This window comes from Cervus canadensis, chromosome 21 (genome assembly GCF_019320065.1).
Source record: "Cervus canadensis isolate Bull #8, Minnesota chromosome 21, ASM1932006v1, whole genome shotgun sequence".
Taxonomy (NCBI): domain Eukaryota; kingdom Metazoa; phylum Chordata; class Mammalia; order Artiodactyla; family Cervidae; genus Cervus; species Cervus canadensis.
The window spans coordinates 51,617,779-51,644,344 of record NC_057406.1 but is presented as its reverse complement, the minus strand read 5'-3'; the positions used below and the strand labels follow the sequence as shown (position 1 = coordinate 51,644,344).

Here is a 26,566-nt window from a genome sequence, read left to right as displayed (position 1 = left end):
AACATTGTATTCTGAACATCTTCCTGTGTTACTAAAAATTCTGTAACAGATGTTTAACAGCAGTGTAACATACTATTTCACCTACTTTAAGCAGTTTCAGTCTGTTAGACAATGAGGCTGTATTAGTTATCTATTACTGTGTAACAGATTAATACCCTACAAGTCAATGGCATAAAACAGCAAACATTTTCTATCTCACAGTTTCCATGGGGTGGGAATCTGGCAGTGGCTTTGGCTCAGGCTTCTCAAGGTGGCTGGAGAAGGAAATGGCAACCCATTCCAGTACTCTTGCCTGGAAAATTCCATGGATGGAGGAGTCTGGTGGGCTACAGTCCATGGGGTCGCAAAGAGTCAGACACGACTGAGCGACTTCACTTACTCACTTACTCTCAAGGTGGCAACCAAGATAGCTGGTGGGCTTCAGTCATCTCAGACCTCACCTGGGGGAAGACCCACTTCCAAGCTTCTGTACCAATGGCAGAATTCAGTTTCTTGCTGGCTGTCAGCTATAGACATCAGTTTTCTGTCTCTCTCTAGGTAGACAAATATAGCTATAGATATTGATATACAATGGGCTTCCCTGGTGGTTCAGACGATAAAGAATGTGCCTGCAATGCAGGAGACCCAAGTTCAATCTGTGGGTCAGGAAGACCCCCTGGAGAAGGAAATGGCAACCCACTTCAGTATTCTTGCCTGGAGAGTTCCACGGACAGAGGAACCTGGTGGGCTGCAGTCCATGGGGTCACAGAGTCAGACATGATGGAGTGACTAACACTTCCACTTTTACTTTTCATCTATATACAAACCTCTCTATATTTACTATTTATATGTCTATCTATGTATCTCTGTATGTATTAGAAAGAGAGAAAGAACGGAATTCAGTCTTTTTGTAATGTAATTTTATCTGTTGTACTCTATTCACTGGAAGCGAATCAATAAATCCAGCCTACAGTCTAGGGGAGGTTAATTTTTAAATTTTTTGGCTGCACGTGGGATCTTAGGCCCCTAACCACGGATCACTATTTGTCCCCTGCACTGGAAGCTTGGAGTCTTAATCACTGGACCACCAGGGAAGTAAAAAGGGGAGCAAATTTTGCACAAAGGTATGAATACCAGGAGGTAGGGATCATTGCAGGCCATTTTATGTCTTATTCTTTTGTATTATAATTTATCACAAGATATTGAATCTAGCTCCCTATGCTATACAGTAGGATGGGGGCCACTTTAGAGTCTGCCTACCACATAGCTTTTCCCCAATTTTTTCTACTACTGACAGAGCTCTTCTGAATCTCTTATTACCTAATTATTATATTAGATAATAGAATATAACCTGCATTACAAAATTATTATACTAGGTAATACACTATTACTTGCATTACGAATTATTTCCTTATGATTCATTTATTGACTAGAAGGGTAAAAGCATCTTAAAGTCTGCTAATGCACACTCACTAATTGCTTTCTAGAAAGTTTCCTATCATCAGTGTATGGGAACACTCATCTCATCACATCTTCATCTTTGTTGTACAATTCTTAGCTTATTTGATTGTTGTTCAGTCACTCAGTCGTGTTCGACTCTTTGAGACCCCATGGACTGCAGCACACCAGGTTTTCCCTGGCCTTTACCAACTCCTGGAGTTTGCTCAAACCCATGTCCATGGAGTCAGTGATGCCATCCAACCATCTCACCCTCTGTCGTCCCCTTCTCCTCCTGCCCTCTATCTTTCCCAGCCTCAGGGTGCTTTCTAATGAGTCTGCTCTTCGCAACAGGTGGCCAAAGGATTGGAGCTTCGACTTCAGCATCAATCCTTCCAATGAAAATTCAGGACTGATCTCCTTTAGGATTGACTGGTTGGATCTCCTCGCAGCCCAAGGAACTCTCAAGAGTCTTCTACAACACCACAGTTCAAAAAGCATGAATTCTTTGGTACTTAGCCTTCTTTATGGTCCAACTCTCACATTCATACACGACCACTGGAAAAACCATAGCTTTGACTAGACGGACCTTTGTTGGCAAAGTAAAGTCTCTGTTTTTTAATATGCCATCTAGGTTTATCATAGCTTTTCTTCCAAGGAGCAAGTGTCTTTTAATTTCATGGTTACAGTCACTATTTGCAGTGATTTTGGAGCCCAAGTAAATAAAGTCTGTCACTGTTTCCATTGTTTTCCCATCTATTCGCCATGAAGGGATGGGACCTGATGCCATGATCTTAGTTTTTCAAATGTGGAGTTTTAACCCAGCTTTTCCACTTCTTCTTTTGATTTGAGGGGAAACTCCCCTCCCCCAAGCACCATACGTTTATTAGCCATTTGTATTTCTCTTTTGTGAGTTTTCTGTTTTATGTCCTTTGCTTGTTTTTCTGTTGGAGATATGTGTTTTTCTTGTCAATCTGTATGTACTTCACACATAAAGATATTAACAGTGGGTAGGATTTTTTTTAAATAACAGCTTTATTGGGATGCTGTTTACGTACCATACTATTTAACCATTTAAAGTGTACAGTTCAATGGTTTTTAGTATACTGACAGATTCGTGCAACTATCACTGCAGTCAATTTTAGAATATTTTCATCACCCCAAAAGAAACCTCCCTCATGTAACTGTCACCCCTTACTCTCCCATCTCCTCCTGGAGTTCTAAACAACCAGCTGACTTTCTGTTTCTATGGATTGGCCTCTTCTGTACATCTACTGTAAATGAAATCACATACTCTATGGTCTTTTGGGTCTGCCTTCTTCAGCATAGATGTTTCCAAGGCTCATCCATGTTGTAGCATGTGTCAGAACGTTATTCCTTTTTATGGCTGAATAATACTCATATACTTCATCTGTTTATCCATTTATCAGTTGATGAACATTTGAGTTATCTCCATGTTTTGGCTATATGAATAATACTGCTATGAAGCTTCAGGTACAAGTTTTTGTGTAGATTTTTTTTTTCTTTCCATTTTTCTTAGGTATACACTTAGGAGTGGGGCTGATTGTTGGGTCAAATGTTAACTCTATGTTTAACTGTTTGAGGAACTGTCAGACTGTGTTCCACCATAGCTGCACCTTTTACATGCCCACCAGCCGTGTATGAGGGCTCTGATTTCCCCACATCCTCAACATTTGTCATGAGCTGTATTTTATGATAGCCAAACCAATGGTTGTGAAGTAGAATCACTCTGTGGTTTTCATTTGCATTTCCTTTATAATTAATGGTGCTGCACATCTTCTCACGTGCTTACTGGCCATTGAAACATCTTCATAGAGGAACGTTTATGCAGATCTTATAAGTAGGATTTTTATAAGAGAGATTGGGGACAGAATGAACTTGCAAAGGGGTAAGACTAAGAGGACGTCTTAGACTTGGCTCCCCCACTTACTAGCTGTGTCATTTCTGGGTTTCTTAAACTCTGAGCCTGCTTTCAATTCTTTTAAATGGGAATAATAATACTTAACTTCACAAGGTCATGGTGTGACCAAAATGAGAAAACATGTGTGAATGACTAGAGTACCCAATATGCAGTAAACATGCTGTAAGTGGGAACTATTGTCATGATTTTTAAAAGGTAATAACATGGCAATACTTGGGTTACAGGAAGATTAATCTGAACCTGTCATAGTAAATAGATCAAAAAGAAACTGCAGACAGGGTCACTCATTCAGAGAAGACAACAATTTAAGCGTAAGCAAACAAAAGGAGAAAAAGTTGTTCTCTGGCTTTCTTTTCTATCAAAGACAATTTTTCCACTGGTTCTCAGCCTGGGCAGCCCTAGAACAGAGAAAGATCTTGTTGCTTTTTCAGATGGATCAAGGATGTTTTAATCATCTTCATATATTAATTCATCTAATCCTTGTAGAACTAGTGATGAATATGTTTTGAATATTTGATGAACACTTCATAGTAACTTGAGGAATTTTAAATATGATTATTAGCTTTGTTTCTCTGGAGAGAAATGATACATACGGCTTTGGTAATTTCAGGGTCATTTATATTATCAATTAAAATGCAGATCTTCCTTGATTTATATGGGGTTACATCATTACATCCAGATAAATCCATAGGAAGCTGAAAATATTATAAGTTGAAATGCATTTAATACACCTCACCTACTGAATACCACACTTAGCCTAACCTACCTTAAACATGCCCAGAACATTACATCAGCCTTCGTGCATGTATGATAGGTTGCTTCAGTGGTGTCCGACTCTTTGTGACGCTATGAACTGTGTAGCCCACCAGGCTCCTCTGTCCATGGGATTCTCCAGACAAGAAAACTGGAGTGGGTTGCCATGCCCTCCTCCAGGGGATCTTCCTGACCCAGGGATTGAACCCACGTCTCCTACGGCTCCTGCTTTGGCAAGTGGGATCTTACCACCAGCACACCTGGTGAGGAGCACCTGGGAGCCCTTACGTCAGCCTGTAGCTGGGAAAAACCATCTAACACAGAGCCCATGTCACGATAAAGTGTTAAATATCTCATGTAATTTATTGAATACTGTACTGAAAGTGAAAAGCTGAATGGCTGTGTGGGGACAGAAGGGTTGTGAACATACCGGTTTTTACCCTCATGATCTTGGGGTTGACTGGAAGCTATGGCTCACTGCCACTGCCTAGCATCCTGAGAATATGAATATCATCAGTCTGGAAAGTGATCAAAACTCAACATTTGGTGGATTCCCTGGTAGTCCAGTGGTTTGAGATCCACGCTTCCATTGCAGGGGGCCTGGGTTTGTTTGATCCCTGGTCAGGGAACTAAGATCCCGGAAGCTGCACAGTCAAAACAAAACAAAAGTCTCAAAATTTAAAGAACAATTTTTTATAGACTGTATATTGCTTTTGCATCATTGCAAAGTTGAAAAATAAAAAATCAAACCATTTTAGGTTGGGGGCCATCCATGTAGTGTTATCCAATGTCTGCTCATTCACTCATCCCATACATATCTCTGGAGCACCTACTATGTGCAGACACTCTTCCAGACCCTGACTATACAGCAGTAAACACAAGGTCTTTGCACTCAAGAAGTCTATATTGTATGTAATACAGCCAAACGTTAAAAATCCATTCACTCAATAAGCATTTTTGAACACCTACTATGTGCTTGGGATGCACAAAATAAGCAAAACTCCTTGTCCTCGTAGAGCTTACATTTTAGCAGGAAGAGACAGACAAAACACAAACAAAATAAATAAGGAAGCTCTATAGTACAAGGAAGCTCACCTCTGTATCAGAAGTGATAAAGTGTTGCTGAAAAAAAAAAAATAAAGCAGTTAAGAGAGAGTGGGGGAAGGGAACTGGAACTGCATTTTTAATATTTATTTATTTTAGCTGCATCCCCAGGGCATGTGGGATCTTGGTTCCCTGACGTGGGATTGAACCCATGCCTCTTACATTGGAAGTGCAGCGTCTTAAACACTGGACCTCCAGGGAAGGCCCTGGTATTTTTAGATAAGAGAACAGCCTGGTGTCACTAAGAAATGGAAGGACGTGAGACAGTGAGCTGTGTGGTTATCAGAGGGAAGCACGTGCTAGGCAGATGGAATAGCAAATGCAAAGGCCCTGAGGCAGGAGTGTTCCTGCCATAAATAAAGATAAAAGAAGTGGAGTGAACAAAGGAGAAAATAGGATATGAAAGTTAGAAGGGGAATAGAGAGGAAATCTGGTCCAATCTTCATGAAAAGTGAAAGTGAAAGTCACTTTGTTGTGTCCGACTCTTTGCAACCCAGTGGTCTATGGAATTCTCCAGGCCAGAATACTGGAGTGGGTAGCCTATCCCTTCTCCAGGGGATCTTCCCATTCCAGGGATCGAACCCAGGTCTCCCACACTTCAGGCAGATTCTTTACCAGCTAAGCCATGAGGGAAGTCCAAGAATACTGCAGTGGGTAGCCTATCCGTTCTCCAGGGGAGCTTCCCAACGCAGGAATCAAACTGGGGTCTTCTGAATTACAGGCGGATTCTTTACCAACTGAGTATCAGGGAAGCCTGATCTTCACATCTGACAGAAATAAAAAGTGATGAATATATTTCTGGCTAAGCAAAGGACAGCTGTATTATAAGGCAGAGCATCTTTGAACAGAGAAGTCTATGATCTTATACAGTGTTCAGGAAGTGCAGGGTTCAGAGACTGGAACTTTTAGAAGCCAGACTGATCAGAGATGAATTGGCCTTTAGCTGAAGAAGGAAGGGGATTAATGGAGTGTGCCTGTTGCTGATTGGCTAACTTTCTGAGGTCAGCAGCAGCCAAGATTGGGAGGTTGTCATTGATTGATTTAGAAAGATTCTGGGTGTTGCTTGTTTAAGGGCCAAAGAACAATTAGTCTTTTCCTTTGTTCAACTTGAAATGTACAAACTTGTCACTCTCTGCTTGCAAGGCCACTGTAGAGTCTTTTGTCTTTTACTCTGGGGAAAATGGGGAGGTACTGGAGGATTTTTGAGCAGAGGAGTGACAGAATCTGACTTCCACTTGGGTGGGATCACTCCGGTTGCTGTGTAAGGCAGAGTAGAAGCAGGGGGACAAGTCAGGAGGTCACTGCAGCTGCCTCAGTGAGAGGAGACGGCAGGAGAAGCATTCCCAGTTTGGATATATTGACAGACAGCAACCAACCAAGGTAATCCAGTGAGGCTAAGCATATTGGAATGAAAGTAATATTATTATGATATGACTGGGTGACTCTGTGATTATAGAGAGTAAGTGAGTGGGGTTTTAAAAAAGGTCAATGGTGAGGGAAAAACTTCTTGAAGAGATGAGGCCTCAAAGATGAAAAGGAGCCAGTTAACACCTCAAGGCTAGAGCCTGTGAGTGTGTGTGTGTGTGAGTCAGTGTGTGTGTATGAGTGTGAGAGTGTGTGTGTGACTGTGCATGAGTGTGTGTGTGACTGTGCGTGTGTGTGTGTATGAGTGTGTGAGTGTGTGTGTGTGTGGCTGTGTGCATGAGTGTGTGTGTGACAGAGACTGTGTCTGTGTGTGTAAGTATGTGTGAGTGTGTGTGTGTGTGTGTGTGTGTGTAGCAGAGCTGAGGCCAGTGTGTCTAGAAGGTGATGAGGTGGGAGTGGGCCTAGAGGGATATCAGAGGTGGGACACGGAAGCTGAAGCTAGACCCTTCCAGGCCCTCAGCGCTGATAATGGATGGAGAGGATGGGCAAGAGTAGACCGGGAAGCTGGAAACAGAGACAACACTAGTGATACAATAGACACTGTCATCATGGGGATTTATGAGGTCTCGTTAAAGCAATAAAGTAAAATCCAACTGAGGAGTCTTCACTGAGCCAGGGATTCTGTTTTAACGTTTGCCGAATTATGACTCATATATGGTGGGATAAATAAGGGGCAGCTGTGGTGTACGGAAAGTATGTGCACGCTTAGTCGCTCAGTCGTGTCTGACTCTGCCACCCCTTGGACTGTAGCCCACTAGGCTCCTCTGTTCAAGTGGATTCTCCAGGCAAGAATATTGGAGTGGATTGCCATGCCCTCCTCCAGGGGATCTTCCCAAGCCAGGGATCGAACCCAGGTCTCCCGCATAGCAGGAGGATTCTTTACCGTCTGAGCCACCAGGAAAGCCCATGGACTAGAAAAGGAATGAAGTCAAATTACCTGTCCTTTGGCCTGTAATACAAAGTCAAGATTAGCCCAGAGAAGGTGTTTTCCTAGGCATTAAACTGTGATCCACATCCCTCTCTTTCACCGTGTGATCATGAAACATGGTGGATGTTGATTGGAGGCTTCTGGAACACAGGTTTTAGAGGCACAGAGAACACAGGTCCTTAAGGCTGGGTAACTGGCCTTCAACTGCAGAGGGGGTGTGGCCTGGGTCTCCTGTCTCCCAGGGGTATCTCCCAGGGGAAAGACAGTGCTTTATTTACCTTTGTAGCCCCCACACGCCTAGCACAGTGCTTGTGGACAGTAGGAGCTGGATAATCTGTTGACTCTGAATTAAGTATGTAGATTAGATCAGTGGCACTGAAATAATACCATAGGAATTCAGGGAAAGTAGTCAGTCATCTTTGCATCTTTTGAGTCATCATCCAGTGTGTGGATTCATCATACTTCCAGTTCTATTCTTCCTTTTTTATATTTTCTACCTTTGAGTACATGATTTCACTCCTAAAACTCCACTTTATGGAAATCACAAAGGGAGGAGTTAAAACATAGGCCAACTTTACTCCTTTTTAGCAAATAACAGTTTAAAAAAGTTTAAAGGAGGGGACTTCCATTGTGGTCCAATGGTTGGGACTTCGCCTTTCAATGCAAATGGTGTGGTTTTGACCCCTGGTGAGGAAGCTAAGATCCCACATGCCTCAGGGCCAAAAACCCAAACAAAAAACAGAAGCAATATTGTAACAAATTCAATAGAGACTTTAAAAATGATCCACATTAAAAATAAAAACAACTTTAAAAAATAAATTAAAAGTTCGACGGTGATTGAAATTCATGTGATACAAAGATCTTAAGTTAATAGGCCAAGTTTTTTTTTTTTTTTTAAAGGGCTTTCTATGTGTATTTACTTTAAGTAAATTCCAAGCAATCCTAAGAAGTGACTACTATTACTCCTATTGCAGAGGTACTTAACGGTACTTACTTACGGAGAGGTAAAGAAATTTGGCCAGGGTCACATGCCAGTAAGACGGGGAGTTGGAATTCAAACCAGATTGTCTGATCCCAGGGTGGTATTGCTTACTTACTTCTCTTGGAATAATTTGGAGGCTTTCATTTGTCTTTGCTTCCTTATTTGCTCCAGAAATGTGAAAATATGCAGCCCAACAGTAGGAGCTTTATAAATAAAACATAGCTATATATTTTTAAATGGTTAAAGCTGGAAAGTTTAATGTGGCACGGCGCCACTTGTTTAGTGGAAGTAAAGAGAACGCGATTCCCGGCCCTGGTTGCAAAACCCTGCGCGCTTTGCAGCGAGTGGTGTCTGGCTCGCCGCCCATCTGTGATGGTGGCGGTCCAGGGAAGACCGGTCCAGACTGCACTCAGGGAAAGACAGCGAGGGAGCTTGCACCGAAGCAAGAACGGGCCATGGATTCTTGCAGCCCAAATGTCATCTGGTTGGGAAAAGCCACACGTTGGTGGTGCAGTATTTTAAGGGATATGCAATATTTTAAGCTGGGGTGAAGGCTCACCAGTCTGACAACTTGTTAAACATGAAGGAGAGGATTGTATCTTTAGATGGAATCTGAAAAACTAACACCGGAGCTCGGTGGTCGACTGAGAAGGACCGCTGTGCTTGTGGCAACATTTGCAGCGACACAAGGCGAACACGAGGCAATCGCCGCACAGATCCACCTTGTAGCTCGGGTGTCGCCCTGGCCCGCGCCTTCTAACCTTGGTTTACCCTTCTTAAAAATCGAGGCGCAGGCAGGCTGCACTCAGGTGGGTGAGACGCTTCCACGTGGGGGAGGGAGGGGATTGAAAAGAGAGGGCGGGCTGAGAAATCACCCTTCTCAACGCCTGGGGAAAGCACCGCGGGAAGCAACTCCTTAGAGACCTCAGCAGCAGCTCGCTCGGGCCCTAGTCCCTGGAAGCCTCAGCCGAACGAGGAGACCACTGGCCGGCTCGGGCAGCCCCGCAGGACCCGCCCGCCGCAGCCTGCAGCCGGCTCTGCAGGCTGGCGGAGCTCCGGCCGCCGGCGCGCGGGGCGGGGTCGGAGGCGGGGCCGGGGCCGGGGCGTGGCCGTGCCGGGAGGGCGCGCGGGAGGCGCGGAGGGAGGGTGTCGCGCCGAGGGAAGCGGCCCGCGGCGGAGGGAGGGGAGGCCGAGTCCTGGAAGCGGAGCTCCGCGCTGGGACTGGTTCCTTCGCAGCCATTTTCTGTCCAACCAAACAGCCGATTGGAGACGGGAGCCAACCAGGGCTGCATTGGAGGTTTGTGTCTCGCTTCGGCCAATGATCGCTCCTAAACCGACTCCACTTTAGCTCGAATGAAATGTCCGTCTCCTCCCGGCGCCGTCCCCGCCGCCAACGCCGCCGCGGCCGGGGGCACTCGCCTCCCTTCTGCCCGCCCGCCCTCCCGCCTGGGCCGGGGCCGGGGCCGGGCGGGCGCCTGCGAGGCCTGCCCCGCTGCGGGCCCGGCCGGGGAGCGGGCGCGGGGCCGCTCCTCGGCTCTTTGTGCGCCGGGCCGAGGAGCGGCGGGACGCGGGCCAGGCCGCCTCCTGCTAGCCGCCGCCGAGCTCCGGGCCCGAAGCCGAGGAGGGGGCACCGGGTCACCGTCGGGCCCGCTCTCGGCGGCGTCCCGACCGGCTCCATTTTGTGCGGAGAGCCGGCCGTGGGGGCGGGGGACGCGGCCCAGACCCCCGGCCGCGATCCTGCCCCCACCCCCGGCCTGGCCCCCTCGCGGAGGTTCCCGGGGGCGCCCCTCTTCTGCCTGTCCGCCCGCCCGCGGGGGCACGGCGGGGCCGGGCCGCTTTGTCTGCTGCCCCGGCACCCCGGGCGCCGCGCGGCGGGCAGGCGGCGGGCGTTGGGCGCGGGCCCGGGCCTGGGCCGGGCGAGTCGGGGGGATGCGCGCCAGGGTAGCCCGCGCGGCGCGGGCGGGACTGACAGGTTGGCCGGGCGGGCCGGGGGGCCGGGGCCAGCCCGCTCACCTTCGTGGGGGAGGAAGCCAGGTCCCCGGGAGGAAGGAATGGATTTGGTTTCCCCGCAGTCTGGTTTACGCGTAAAGAATGCAGCCATCTGGCGGCTTGCGGTCCCTGGTCTTGCCCCGAAGGTGGGAAGGAAGCTTTCCGGATTGGGCTAAGGTTTTAATCTTGGGTGGGAGGCGGGGAGGATGTGCCGGGCCTTAAGAGTAGTAGTCTCCGAGAACAAAGAATTACTGAGCACCCACAAGTCGTAATCTTGCCCAGAGTACTTTAATGAGATGATTTAAGCAAGGTTAGGTAATGTATGACTTAAAAAAAAGAAAAAGAATAGCATCCCGCTTAACCTGCATGGACTCTACGGTTCGTGCCACGAATTGCTGGGATGGTTTCCGCTCTCTGATACGGAAACTAATCAACAATATGAAGTGATGAGGTAACCTGATCAATGTAAGTGGCATTAACAAATAGGAATTTTATTTGTCAAGTAAAAAGTTTAACCCCAATACCTCAAAAGGCAATTATTCCTTCCTTACACTGCTCCTGTAGTTTAATTTAGGGATTGCATTGATGCAAAACTCGGGTCTTGATGCCAGAGACTGGAGGGTGGAGGAAGAGTCTGCTGCTTTTCTTGGATACAAATTTGCATTTCTTTAAACATTAAACAGATGTATGCATTCCCTTGAGCTTTCACATATATCATAACCTGCCTTTAAGAAAATATATACCATATGCGGTCATAGTGTTTTTAATATACCAAGTCTAAATATATACTGACTCAACTATTTGGGTGAGCGATTGTAGTGAGGTGTGCACCCCCTCCCCCAGCAAAATACATAAATGCATACAGCTCCTACATTTTAAGTATTCTGAAGATTCTCCACCCCACCCCCCCCTCCAGACACCCTTTGAAAAATAACACTTAAAGCTACAAGGAAGGAATTTTCCGGGCAACTATGGGTTAGAAAGAGGACGTTATCTGAAAAGAAATTAGAAATTGCTTTTAAGATTATAGCAGAGTAGACAGTGCCAGCCAGTCTTGCTGCCTAGACCCTTGTAATGGCATTTTAAAATTCAGTTCAGTGGTTTACAATTTTTTCTGCTATTTACTAGATTTCATGCTTGAATGCATATCCATATTTTTTAATCCTTTAAAAATTAACACTGAAAGGGTATATTTTTGTTCCCCCTACTCTCCATTTAGTTGTTTTACTTGAGAAAAGGAAAAGCAAATGAGAAAAGGAGATTGTAACATTGTAATTGATGCCAGTTTATTCAGCTATTTATGCCTTACAGTGAGAATGAAGTGCTTTCCAGATGCAATTTTAGTCCAAAATGGTGGTGCCTTAAAATGATAAATAAAGGTCTTAATTGATTTTGCTGTTCTCTGGGCAACATTCATCTTCTCACTATAATATGAGATATTTAAAAGCATTACATTCTGAGATAAATTTGTTTCCCCTTTGAGCTTTTGGACCCTAACTCTCACTCTAAAACAAAGAAAACCCTTACAAAAAATTAAGTTGATAAGTCTGGGTGTTGGTATTTTAAATAGTTTAGATACGTGATGTGGTTTTTTTTTTTTCCTTTGGTCTCTTGCATATTATATAATTTGGTGTGTTGTGATGAATATTTATGATGAACATGACTAAATATATGTTGGAAAAGCAATATCTCTCCCCAGTGGCATTAACTTTTTTGTAAGTTTTCCAAAATATATCTTCCAATTTAACAAACATTTATTGGGTGCTTGCATTTTGCATCATTTTATTGCCATATGTTACATTAAATAATAGCAGGTAAAATTATACATGCCTTTAAAAATTTTACTAGGAGGAAAGCCTATGGGCTATGCCTTTTTTTTTTTTTTAAACTACTAATAGATGTTTATCTTCTAGGTTGAAATTGGGCAGAGATTAGACACCTTTTTTAGGCAGGTGTTCTTAAGTACCACTGACAACACGGTTCTCAGCGTATTTCACGACAGTAAGTATGTTTTATCATTCTGGTTGTTAATTAGATTTGAACTGTAATTAACTGAAAACAAAATTATAACTGGTTTATACTGTGGAGAAGGCAATAGCAACCCCGCTCTTGCCTGGAAAATCCCATGGACGGAGGAGCCTGGCAGGGTGCAGTCCATGGGGTCGCTACAAGTCGGACACGACTGAGCGACTTCACTTTCACTTTGCACTTTCATGCATTGGAGAAGGAAATGGCAACCCACTCCACTATTCTTGCCTGGAGAATCCCAGGGACGGGGGGAGCCTGGTGGGCTGCCGTCTGTGGGGTCGCACAGAGTCAGACACGACTGAAGTGACTTAGCAGCAGCAGCAGTATACTGGAGATTCCTGCTAAAATGAGTGCCTTTCCAGGCCAGGTAGTACCTCTCCCCATTCCTGGTGCTTCCTTCTCAGTGACCTGCATGTATTAAATATTTCCTCTGGGCTGCAGGGTTAAAAGTTGTCCCCTCTCAGGTGGCTGTTTAGCTGGTAGGGCTTTAGTCAAATTGAATATTTAGAGGCAAGTTATGTGTGGAACAGAAAATGCTGGTTCTCAGGGTAGCGCAGGTGAAAAGAGGAGAGGTGTGGTGGGCTGGGTAGTTGGGAATGTCACAGAAGGAACTTGTAGGGCTGGAGCTGAGCCTTGAAGGGTGAGTAGGGTTGGATACTGTCACCAGAAGTTGAACCCTGAAGGCAGGGCTGAATGACTTCTGTTGGTGGCAGGGAAGTGGATCTGCATGGTGCGGGTGGGGATCTCACAGGATAATCTAGTGAAGAGATACCACTTGGCCTGTCTGAGTACTTTACTTTTGAATCAGATACTACTATGTCTGTGACATGAGGTGTGTCACAGCTTCCTTGAGACAGGATTACCTCACTCCTTAAACAAAAGAACTGTACCTGGTGATCCCTAAATAAGGTTTTTTTAGCCCTGAAGAGAGTTGAAAACCAGTTTTCAACTGGTTTAGTTTAGTTAGGTTTAACAATGGAATCACTCATGTAAAGCCATGAAAACTAGGTTTGGATTTGACGTGGAAGACTTTTAGAACCATCATAGGTTCGAGAGTTATAAAAACAATGTTTCAGCAAGATTAGTCTTAAAACATTATGTACCCAAGTAGGTTGGATTGTCATCTAGTGGAAGGAGAAAAGGAAGGGCCAGGAAACATTTAAAAAGAGGTCACTGGTTAGGTAGAGCTCGGAGGAGATGGAAGAACCTAAGATGACACTGTAGAATTAGCCTGGAGGAGCAGAGAGATGGCATTGTTCTTAATGGAAGAGTTCAAAAAGAGCTCCCCTCCACTACCTCCCTGCAAGGGATGGGGAAGGTGAATTTCATTTTCCAGTATCTTAAGTTTCCAGTGGCGGGATAATCAAACATATCCTACAGGCCTGGCTTGCATGAGTGGCAGTCACGATATGGTTGTAGATGTAGGATTTATGAGCATAGAAGTGATATGTAATGAGTTTATTAAGAAAGTAAGGGAAGAAAGAGAAAATGATGGTTAAAACTAACAGTTAAGCGGGATGGGGCATGGGGGGAAGAATACTGCTTTGGAAATGAAGGGAGAATTCCAAGCATAAATGTGGGATTAGCAGAGGCCAGCACTATAAAGAATAGTCAAGTAGGTTGAAGGCAAAATCTCTGGCAACTTTTGTGAGCAGTTTCAGTATCCTGTTGGAATGGAAACGCACATGTTATGGAGTTTCAGTTGGAATGAAGAGGGTGTGTAAGGACTGTCAGCATGAGACTGAACCAGAGTGTGTAACAGAATTAAGGCTGTAGGTGTCTGTGTCCTTCAATGCGTTTAATGAGGGAGATTAAGAATGTTTAAAGAAGAATGAAGAAGCTGGTATCAGAGATGAGGAATCATTATATTATTCCTTATCTACAAAGAGATAAGGAATTGATCCAGAGAACCAGTGAAAGGGGTTGTGTGAAAGAGAAAAGACTTATGCCTGGGAAGAAGATGAGAACTGTATTTGAAGAGACAGTAATAACACTAGGTTACATTTGTTGAGTTCTTACTGTGTATCATGCATTTTGCTAAGTGCTTTTTATACAGTACTTCACTTTTCATAGTAACTTCCTTTTGAAAATGGGAAAGTTAATATTGTCTTTGCTTGAGGAGTATCTTTGAATGTTTTCAGTATACAGTCAGTAGACTCAGAATTTAGAGGGGGCAAATTAAAGATATAGGCTTAAGGACTATTTGAAAACCTATCAAGAACAAATAACTGTACAGTACTTGGCATATGAGACTCCAGACTTCACTCCCATATAGGGTGCCACCTTTGGCAAGTCATTAGCCTCATATAACCTCTGTTTTCTCACCTGTTTCATTGGGTCATGAACATTGCATAAGATATTTAGAAAGTGTTCAGTAAGTGTTAAACATATTAAAAAGGGCACTATTTATGCATTTGTGCAACAGATTATTAGTATAGTTAAAATACTGCCACATCAAAAAATTACAGAATAAAATTTACTACTTAATCAGCCGGCCATTTATTGCACTTAATATTTTAGAGAACGATATTATCAGTTCAACTAAATACTTAGGATACTTAATTTAATGGGATTTGACTCCTTGTTGGTATTTCCCAGTTCCCTTGGATCTAATGATTGATCATTCTTACCAGTAGCCCTTTCCTGTTTGCTGTCTGGATGGAATCCACCACTTTAGCTTCTCTGTTCTTACCAGGCCTGTAAGTATCACAGCTGGACCTAGCGGCTCCACTAGACGCGCCTGGCCACCAGCCTCAGCTGGGCTCTCGGCATCGCCCAGCTCTCCCCTGTCCTTGTGCATTCTCCAGGGAAAGCCATCCGTCTCGCTAGCTGTAAGAACCCCAGCGCTCTCCTTGGCCTTTCCTCCAGCTCCTCCTCAGTCAGCCCGAGTCTGGGGATTTTACCAGTGAGAAGCTCTGCAGTCTCTGCTGCTGCTCTCCAGCGCTGCTTCCTGTCAGTACTGGGAAAGTTCGTCCTCTTGCCTGAACTCTTGCCCTAAACGCAGCAAATGGTTCTTATGGGTCTTCTGACCCCATTCTTGCTCCTCTTCCAGTTAACTGTCTATGCGGGACTGTAACCAGAGTGATCTTTTTAAAAGAAATTGGGCTGGCATTCTTCTGTTAAAACTCTATTTTGATTTACTCTTGTCCACAAGGCACTGCTTGACCTAGCCACTACTTAGCTCATTCCAGGCCACCAGGACTGTGCCTCAGTTTCCTTTGCCTGGAACATTCTTGTCCTGTCTTTGTTTGCCTGATTGCTGTTCATCTTTCAGTCTCAGTGTAAATGTCATCTTCTTAAGATGCCCTTCCTTGATTGAGGTCCCTTATGGAGTCAGCTGCAAAAGTGTATCATAAAACATCTTTGTTTTACTTAGCATTGGGCGCTAGCAATTAGTTAATGATTTATAATTATTTAATAGCTATATATAACATTTACTGAGTACTCTTATTGTACTATGCTCATCCCACTTGCCAGTTATTAGCAGGGAATTCAAATCAGACGATCTGATTCCAGAGCCTGTGCCTTGGAAATGCTAATGGACTGCGCTCCCCACCCCTTCCCCTTGCCCCCAGTTTATGTAATATTTGTCTTCTCTACAAGACAGGACAGAGACCTGGTCTTTGTTGTTGACCTGTGAGGTTGGCAGCACATGGTACAGACCTGATAAATACTAGGTGCTTACTTGGTAAATATTTGTTCACTGACTTATGCTGTACAAACTATTTTGAAATTTTGATAGGAAGTTTTAGAACTGGAAAAAACTTTTGGGATGTATCTAGCAAGTTACCCCCCTCATTTTTTATATGTATAAATAAGAGAATAGCTAGCATATTATAGGCATCAAAGACGAGGCTAATATGTGGAATTTCCAAGCCTTGGGGATTCCAAGATGGAACACTTAATTTCTGGCTTACAGAATAGGGAATAGGGTAAATCAGATTCAGGAAGATGGATGAACACTGGGATTAAAGTATCAGGCAGGATTTTAATGGTAGAAAAATAGAGGCGAGGAAGACAGGAGTGGTGAAGTGACAGAAAAGCTGAGGCTTGCAGAACCAAAGCCACACACAGCTAAGCGGCTGACGTGTGCTCATCTTCAAAGGAGGGGCGGCGAGACCTGACTTCTGCTAAGTACACTGTGGGCCAAGGTCCGTCCTCAGCAGGTTTCTGTTCTTTTTGTAATTCTAACAACTCTGAAACACTTGTAGGAATATTTTTTAGAAGACTGAGGTTTAGAAGCTAATGCTATTAGTTCTAGTGATAATCTTGCTGCTAATTCCAGTTCAGGACAAGATAATGTGACTTAAACTTTTTGCCTTTAATACTTTTTTACATTGTATTTGTAAATTAATTAATCTCCTAGACCATCGTTATTTCAAGAGTCTTGCTCATCAGCTAATTAAAAAACCCAGGCTATCTTGTAGACATTGATTTAGCAAAAGATTTGTTACTGCTTCATCCCCCCACCTTCCTAAAAAATCAAACTGGATGTGTTTCCAGTTGTACACTCTTAAACAACCACTTTGATCCTGGCTCTGGTACCTTGATCTCCCTTCAGTTCAGTTCAGACGCTCAGTCGTGTCCGACTCTTTGCGACCCCATGAATTGCAGCACGCCAGGCCTCCCTGTCCATCACCAACTCCCAGAGTTTCCTCAAACTCATGCCCATCAAGTCGGTGATGCCATCCAGCCATCTCATCCTCTGTTGTCCCCTTCTCCTCCTGCCCCCAATCCCTCCCAGCATCAGGGTCTTTTCCAATGATCTCCTCTAGGGCATTGTAAAAACCAGTCAATTCATAGCTATCCTAATTGAACTTTTTCATGGGTAATAAGTCCATCATCATGCCTATTAAAGGCTATTCTCCTAGTATCTTTTTAGCACTTTAGGATCAAAATAGCATTTTATATTTGGGTAATATATCAGGCATATATTAGCTGTTTTAAGATGGGGAAGGTGAAATTATTTCCATTTTATATAGAAATACATTTAACTGGTAAGGATGCTTGTTTTCAGGGATCAGTGAGAGTCTAAATCCAAGCTCACTGACTGTTGTTTACCTCCTCTTAGAGGGCACTAAGAAGCATCATAAATAGGTACCCTGTACTTCTACAAATTATTAAAAGTAGGTGAATTCTTTTTTCTGCCCCTCACCAGATGCATCAAATGCCATGTTGTTGAAGGCTTGGAAACTAGCCTGGTGTTTTAGTATTATTTAATAGATAAAAATCCAACAGAGATGGAAAAGAGGTATTGCATAAGGACTCAAATATTGCAGTTAATAACATCAAGTTTGTGCTAGGTCATGGACCTTGATAAACATTTAGGAATTTTTTATTCAGATAATACATTCAAAAAATTTCTACCCACAAATAGCCAGTTCCTTATTGTTTTCAATAGTATTATTTGCAAAGCAGAAAGACTTCCAGGATTTGCCATGTTGGGATAGAGACAGTTCAGGGCTTATGGTTTTCACTTTTTTTTTTCCAGATTCTCCTTTTACTTCTGAGCAAAATTAAGCAGGGTTCTTTTTTATTTTGCTTTGTTTGAACTTTTTATTTTGTACTGGGATGTAGCCAGTCAGCAGTGTTGTGGTAGTTTCAGATGAGCAGCAGAGGGACTCAGCTGTGCGTATAAATAAGCAGGGTTCTTTTAGCTTTATTTTGCCACACTGCATGGCTTGAGGAATCTCAGTTCCCTGACCAGGGATTGAACCAGGGCCATAGCAGTGAAAGTGCTAAATCCTAACCAGTAGACCACCAGGGAACTCCCAGGGTTCTTTTAAAATACTGATTTTAACACTCATTTTTGTCTGTGGTTATAACACTTTCATATTTTTATATGCAGATCTCCAATCTCCCCGACCCTTCCTTTTCTTTTTTTCTGTACAAGTCAAAAGTCTGGGAGTAGGGGGTGGGGGGTAGAGAAAATTAACCTTTCAGTTAGAGGTGATGAGCTTGTTCAAAATGTGGGTGTACTTTTGGGCTGCATGGGTACAGAATTGTGCAAGGAATCCATGTTTCTTATACCAAACAGTAGTTTGAACCAGGGCATTGTCTCTGTAGAACTTCTGAGATAGCAAAGAAAGTCTGCAGCAAGAGCAAAAATGCTTGTGTAGGAATACACCTGGCTTCAGCAGGAGAGCTGAACATGCTGGATATAGGTGACTTCCAGGTGACTTACTGACAAGCTGATTTTGGCTCTTCTTGTTATTCCAGGGATAAATTAGGTTGTAAGTCAGGCTTGCCTGTATGGTATTTGAGGATTATGCAATTGAAAAGAAAGACATGTGTTTTAGATTCATTTCCTTTGTAGGCTTATCACTTATGGAAGTAGGTAGGAGAATCTTGACTCATTGGCAAATTATTAAAACGTTTCCAAAACAAGAAGTGGAAATGTTTTCTTTTAGTAAACATTTTAGTAAATGTTTCTTTTAGTAAACATTCCGTAGCTTAGAGCTATGGAAAATGTAATTGACTCATCCTATAACAGTTTATGAGCACTGAATCTATTATGTAGTTTTTTAGACAAGTTTTACTGAAGATTATTGAAAAGCTTTTTTTCCTTGTAGATGGATGGTGACAGTTCTACCACAGATGCTTCTCAACTAGGGATTTCTGCAGACTATATTGGAGGGAGTCATTATGTTATACAGCCTCATGATGGTAAGAAAGCCACAATTAGAAACACATTCACAAGTAGGAAAAAATGAGAAAGTGGAAATTTTATTGATGTGATGTTCTAGGTTACTTTTGTCTTTACGGGAAAATTTGAAATCTTTGGTCACAGTTGAGTGTTTGTCTAAAAGGTGTACTTGCCTATTTTTATTAGAAATAGTTTTCAAAAGAATGATGAGTCTTAGAAAAGAATTTTGTAAACGTATGCCTTTTTAAAGCTGGTACAGTTTCTTTAATTTGTTACTGATTCCCTACTTAAGTATTATATATGGGAAATTCTTATTCAATTGATAGAATAAACTAGTTCTTTAGTGGGTGGGTGCTAGCTGTTATATTTCCAGTACTTATGAACAGATGTAGTTTTATTTTTTATTCAATATCAAGTATTAACTATGTATTAGAATGGCAGCATTATGTTGGCCTGTCAGAAATAATTTGCTTTTGTGGCATTCTGATGAGTAGAATTAAAAAATACTAAGATGAAGGTAGTTGAGGGTGGGTAATTGATTATTTACTTCATTTTTAAACAATTCAAACAAGTTAATTTTGTAACATCATTTTAAACACATAAAAATATAAATTGAATCAACTTAAGTACCTTTCTTATGTAACATATACAAAAGAATGGGAAGTTTACTTTTAGGATACTGTATTTAATCATAAAAGGATACTTGTACTGTGAACGCTTCAGTTATATCTAAATCTATATAATTTGAAAATTTACTTTTTGTAAGAACATTATATTACCACTATAGCTTTGTTCAAAAAACATTACTACCTTAGTAATACTGCAATTGGGTCAGTAATATTCAAGTCCAGTTTTTCTGTTCTGTATAAACTTGGCTTTGGATAAACATACATCCTCTTAATCTAGCTATATGCATGGAGCCACAGGTCAGTCTCTTATGTGTTATAGCTAAGTTATGTAACAAATATTTATTTGTTCAACAGCCTGCTCTGTTGAAGCTGCTATACCAAATGGAAGAACATAAAGCTGATCAAAGCTCATACATACATACATACATAAAGCTCAGCCAAAAGCTAAGAGGAGAATGAGAAATAAGAATTACAAAATGTGTTAGAGAAGAGACAAAGAAGCACATGTGATATTTTGTGAAAGAGAAATCACTTCTGAAAGTGCAGGAGAGACATATTTGAGCTTTTGGGAGAGTTAGTAGGCAGAGTTGAGGATAAAAGTACTCTAGGCAGTGGATTTGAAATTAATGAGGCTATTCAGTTATGGCCCTGGGAAACTTATGTAAAGACCTGCCATTTTAATCCTGAATAGGAGATGAATCAGAATGTCACTTATCCTAGATTGTTTCAGGTAGTCTTCTCTATCTTAAAGTAAAAATTATGAGAACCTATAAACCTGTTGTTTTTCTTTAGATACTGAGGACAGCATGAATGATCATGAAGACACGAACGGTTCAAAAGAAAGTTTTAGAGAACAAGATATATACCTTCCAATTGCAAACGTTGCAAGGATAATGAAAAATGCCATACCGCAAACGGGAAAGGTAATGCAGAGGAGAAATTTAAATAAGTTTTATTTTTCAGGGGTGAAGAGGGGGAAAGTAAAACTACATGTACACATAGTTCATGAATGTAGGTAGCTATTGGTTTCAGTCATTCAGCCTTTCAGCAGAATACTTAGTTCAGTGTACACACTTGGTTACTGAGCAGTGTTCAATTTCAGTTCTCTTATATCCCCCAAAGCTCCCCCTACCCCACTTGCTGGAAGGAGATAAAACAGAATTAAGAATTGTTTTAAAAATAGGTACATTGTTTGGGGCCTGTGAAGTTGTAACTTCTAAAATGTTGCATCAGAATTGGATCATGTTGGACTAATGGATATTCTGCCCAAGTCTATATATCTGGAAACTCTGTCTATAATCGTAAATGTTAATACACATTTAAATTCAGCTGGCATGATATTTTTACATTTTTATTTATTTTTGATCATGCCCTATGGCATGTGAGATCTTAGTTCCCCACCAGGGTTTGAACCCATTCCCCTATGGTAGAAGCCTAGAGTCTGAACCAGTGGACCACCAGGGAAATCCTTGGCATGATGTTTCTAAGTTGTTTTGTCTCATAGAGAAACAACCATATAAATAGTTAACCTATAACAGCTTTAAAAACTTACTGTCACTCTGCTTATCACTTGGTCTGAAGTCCACACTTTTTATATTGTTTTACATTGCATAATAAGTTCCCTCTCATTTTATTATAGCTTAGAAAATACTTATGAAAGTAATAAAGCTTACAAGGAAGTATATTATTAAAATATATACTTAAGCCTAGATGTTGCAGTTTGAACAGTCCTCCTGTGTTAGGGGGAAGAGGCATACTGCCGCTCACTGCTGTCTATGCAGGCCTACGCCGCCGGCTGCGGTGGCCACTAGCCGCCTGTGGTCACTGAGCACTTGAAATGTTGGCTGGTCTGACTTGAGATGTGCTGTAAATATAAAACATGCCCCAGATTTTGAGGGCATAGTTTGAAAAAAAAGGATAAAGATATCTCAATTTTTAAAATGTTTTTTATTGAGGTATACTTCAACTTTTAAATGGATTCTATGTTTAAATGATAATATTTTGGATTTATTAGGTTAAACAAAATATATTAAAATTAATTTCATCTTGTTTTTTTTTTTTTTAGCGTAGCTGCTAGAAAATCTAAAGTCCTGTATACAGCTCACATTATATTATCTTGCTTGACTGCATTTATGCAGTAACTCTTGTTACTTTTCGATGACAGGTGTGTGCTTCTTTTGGTAGGCTTTTTCATAAACTCAAAACCCATTCCTGACAAAGTGTGTCTTTATTAATAAAAATGTCACTAGATGTCATTATTTCACTCCCTTGTAAGCCTTACACAAACTTATCTGTTTTTAAAAACTTTCTGGTGTCCTCACTGGTGGAAGTGCCAGGGCAGAGAAGCAGGACTTGAGTCTAGCCCACAATACACTCCAGACATAAGAGGATTGATTTTCTTGGGCACTTGGTTAGTAAGAATTTTCATCTTTATTGGGTAATAGAGTCATCTAGTGGTTGCTTTTATACCTAAATTCTGTTTTCTGTGAATAGCTGTCAAAGCCTCTCTCCTTGTATTTGAGTTTTCAGTCTCACTCTGGGGGTTTGAATTTTGATAGCATACATTATTCAGTGTTATCAGCAGATATTTTTAAATATTAAAGGTTAACAGTCATTAACTGAAATTTATATTCTTCTGAATAGCCTTTTATTTTTTGCAGTTTGTTAGGAAAGTGGTGATTATATTCCCTGCAGATTTACCTTCGATTTTTCTCCTCAGATTGCAAAAGATGCCAAAGAATGTGTTCAAGAATGTGTAAGCGAGTTCATCAGCTTTATAACATCTGAAGCAAGTGAAAGATGCCATCAAGAGAAACGGAAGACAATCAATGGAGAAGATATTCTTTTTGCCATGTCTACCTTAGGCTTCGACAGTTATGTAGAACCTTTGAAATTATACCTTCAAAAGTTCAGAGAGGTAAGTAAAGTGTCTCCCATTATGCTTTTAAGAAAATAAGGTACACTATTTGCTTTAACTTTTTAAACATATGAATCATTTCTCAGAAGTATGTAATCACTTATATTACTGAATTTAAATAGTAAGTCCTTTCTTCTTCCCTTTGTTTATTACTAATGGCAGCATAGTTATGTAATAACTAAGAGAGCATGGACTCTGGATTTACATCACCTGGATGCTGAACTCCGTGACCCTGGGCAGACTATTTAAGTACTTTAGGCCTTGGTTTCCTGGTCTGTAAAGTGAGGCTAATAATAGGACCTACCTCACCGAGTTACTGAGAAGATAGAGTAAAACAATCCATGTACATCCCTTGGCCTAGCACATACTGAATGGTCAATAATGTCATTAATAGCACATGCTGTTATTGTTACTAATTTAAAAGAGGTAGTATCTCAGAGCTTGGGGCCGTTTAGATAAAAAGATAGGGAACTATAACTATATCCTTTTTTAATATTAATTAAATTTTTCTACATCTTATGTTTGGTTTTTCTTTGCCTATGATATGAATTTGTGAAAATGAATTAAGATCAGCATATTTTTAAATTCTATACTCCAACTTGGGTGTCAGATTCATACTACTTTCAAAATATTTTCTTAATGTCTTCAGTGTTAGAATCCCATTAACTTTGTGATATCGGTACAAAATGACTGGAGTAGGAAGAGAATATGTTAATTCTTTACAGAACTTTTCCAGATCTTCAGCATCATTAGACTACTAGAACCTGAGTGTGGACAGACATTGAAGCGGTCTTTGATCCAAACTGTAGTCCTGATTTAGGAATTTTAAACTCCCAACTGTCTGCCTCAGTGCCGCCCAGTTGGCCAAGAGATGTGTATATAGTTAAATGATACTGGGATCATTTGTAGTAGATTTGCAAGCTGAGCATTTATAATATTTTGCAGACTACTTCATCTGTAATTAGACTTTTCTTTTCCTTTTGACGTAGTGTCAAATTAGAATAACTTTTTACTTATAAATATTTTAGATTTTATAGGTCATTACTAACACTGTCTTGTGATGACCACTGCATATATAACAGTTAGCATTTTGAAGGACCTCCCCATATGTTATTAACCAGAAGTGTTAATAAACAGTTTTATAGTAATAGAAGCCTCTAATTCTAGGAACTAAGTAAGCATTCTCATTTAGGAAGCAGGTTTTTGTTGCTGCTGCTGCTGCTTTGAGTACCAGTGATGACTTTCGTTTCCTTCCCCAGGCTATGAAAGGAGAGAAGGGAATCGGTGGAGCAGTCACAGCTACAGATGGACTAAGCGAGGAGCTCACAGAGGAGGCGTTTAGTAAGCAGTGTTATGATACGTTTGTGCAACTCAATTGTTGGCGGTGATTAACAGGATATGTCTTTAGTGGAGCTTTTGGAATATTAGCACTGTGTGTTTTGACATAGCACTATTTTGAATAGCTCTTACTAGTTCGTGCCCTTATATTTGAAGTCTGTGAGGGATAAGTGTATAAATTTTAATTCTGCAGAGATTATAATCTTTTACCAATAGTTCTGATTTCCATAGTCCCTAATTTATTATTTAAGATTCATGAGATAGGAATATTGAGAATTGTTTATAATATTAGATCTTGTGATTTAAATAAATTTGAACTGAAGGTTTCTTAAAAATTGAGACATTAGGCATTTGTGAAATAAAAGGTCTATGGTGACTGTATTTCTCATGTAAAATTTATATGTATATATTTTATATTTCTCATATTTAAAATACATACTGCTTAGTTATGTAAGTGTTGTTCTCAGCCAAGCCTAAGCCTAGAGTTTAGGTGTATTTATGAATCAGAAACTTAATCCATCTTTTATGCACATGGGCAGTTAGCGAAAGCACACCTCAGAAAATTGAAAAATGCTATAGGAAAAAATGTGCTTTTGGGAAAACTTTTTTTAAATGGAAAATCACCCAGCCTTAAGATTCAGGTCAAGAAAGCAGATACACTTCTTTACCTACTTTAGTATTTGTTTGTTTGTTTGTCTTCTAGCTAACCAGTTACCAGCTGGCTTAATAACTGCAGATGGTCAGCAACAAAATGTTATGGTTTACACAACATCATATCAACAGGTACCGTACTTTCTCTGTATTTTAAATTACTTAAATTATATTCACTTTTTTTTTAATCACAGGTAGTTAACGTCAACATAATTATTAAGAACTGGATAAAGAGGGTTGTTAAAAATTGTTTTCTCAAAATATATAACTGTGTATAGTATTTTCTTATGGTTACAGATATGTACACAGATGTTCACTTAGCCTGTCCTTCATATCCACGGGTTCCACACCATGGATTCAACCAGCTGTGGATCATATGCCGTCTCCAGTCCGTCGTTGGTTGAATCCGCAGATGGAATTTGCAGGTGCAGAACCCATGAATACTGAAAGCTGACTAAAGGACTTGAGCATCTGTGCGTTTTGGCATCCACAGGGCATTCTGGAACCAGTCCACTGTGGATATTGAGGGAATGTGTGTATTCACATAGATTTCTGTAAAGATATACAAGAGATTATTGAAGTAGCTCCCTTAAGTAGAATGGAGATTTGGGGTGGGAACTAGTCTTACATTTCATTGCCTTCTGTTTTTATTCTTTGAACGTTATAGCAGACATGCTACTTTTAAACTATTTTTTCTTTAATTATGCCCAATTTAAATTTTCAAATCTTAGATTTCTGGCGTTCAACAAATTCAGTTTTCATGATCTGAAGAAATGGTGGAACGGAGAGTATAGAGAACCAAGTCTGTATACAGATTCTGGAACAGAGACATTAGAAGGAACTGATTGGTGAAAAGATGTCTCTTTGTATATTAAATAGCTGTAATGTAGCTTCCCAATGCTTGACTAATTGAGGTGTTAATTCTGACTTGAGAATCTTTTTCATGAATGATTTTAAAGAAAAATTTGGATTTTAAAGGTATTAAAATATTTTTGTTTTGTACGAGAGTTTGTTGCTCTGTATGACTCCTGTATGCATTGTATATTGCAATTTATTACTGTCAGAGATTTGTAGACAGTTTCTTATTTTCATATTGAATCATGTTACTTTTGTAATTCAAGTAAGCAGCTGGGTTAATTCATGATGTTTGCCCTTTTAATAAAATATAAGGGTAGAGTTCATTTTGAATGCAAGTTGCCTTTATTATAAATTTGAGTTTGTCTTGGTTATATAATATCTTGCATGATAACCTAGCTAGATTTTTAGCATTTGCCATATTTATTAAAAATTAACTTTTTTTGTAAAACATTCATAGCTTAAACAGTACCATTTTTTTTTAGAAGTAATTGAGAGATTAAGTGTGAATGCAGAAGCAAATATTGTCTGCCCTATTCAACTTGGTGCCCATTAACAGTGTTTACACTGTTCCTTGTGCCTGGTAAGACAGTTTTAGTTTCTCGGAGCTTTTGGTAAGACAAGATTTGTTTCCAAGTTACATTATTATGAGTGTTGGGATTCATAAGTTTACTGTAGTCCTAGTGCTCTTGAAATGGTGCCCCTTTCATTTTGTGTATGATTTTTCCAAAGCATATCTTCAAATACTACATGATACCCTCTTCCAGAAGAGGAATTTTAGTCTGATGGTAAATGTCCTCATTTTACCTTTTTAATTGAAATGTTAAGTTTCCTATTATACCGTGGGAACCAAGAAATGTCAGACATCATTGTGTGTGTACAGACCTTTTTTGCATGGGTGAGTGAATGAAATGAAGAGCAGAGTGAGTGCTGCCAATGGTATGAAAGAGAAGCTGCCAACTT

The 26,566-nt window shown here is 41.0% G+C and overlaps 1 protein-coding gene and 1 non-coding gene across 6 annotated transcripts; one reads left to right on the top strand and one right to left on the bottom strand.

Moving 5' to 3' along the window:
* Positions 1 to 9,713: 9,713 nt before the first annotated feature.
* Positions 9,714 to 25,929, top strand: NFYB (nuclear transcription factor Y subunit beta). Of its 5 annotated transcripts, XM_043440767.1 has the most exons (9): positions 9,714 to 9,847; positions 12,453 to 12,540; positions 15,263 to 15,398; positions 19,140 to 19,233; positions 20,635 to 20,765; positions 22,562 to 22,759; positions 24,019 to 24,100; positions 24,801 to 24,880; positions 25,480 to 25,929. In XM_043440767.1, exons 4-9 carry the CDS (start codon positions 19,140 to 19,142, stop codon positions 25,510 to 25,512), a joined length of 618 nt encoding a protein of 205 aa, XP_043296702.1. In that variant the 5' UTR covers positions 9,714 to 9,847; positions 12,453 to 12,540; positions 15,263 to 15,398; the 3' UTR covers positions 25,513 to 25,929. The 5 variants fall into 5 exon arrangements, with proteins under 5 accessions (XP_043296702.1, XP_043296699.1, XP_043296703.1 ...); XM_043440764.1 differs by lacking the exon at positions 15,263 to 15,398; XM_043440768.1 differs by lacking the exons at positions 15,263 to 15,398; positions 25,480 to 25,929 and adding an exon at positions 25,046 to 25,454.
* TRNAE-UUC lies at positions 18,263 to 18,334 on the bottom strand. The gene has a single exon. It is a non-coding gene; the product is annotated as a tRNA-Glu (tRNA).
* Positions 25,930 to 26,566: the final 637 nt, after the last annotated feature.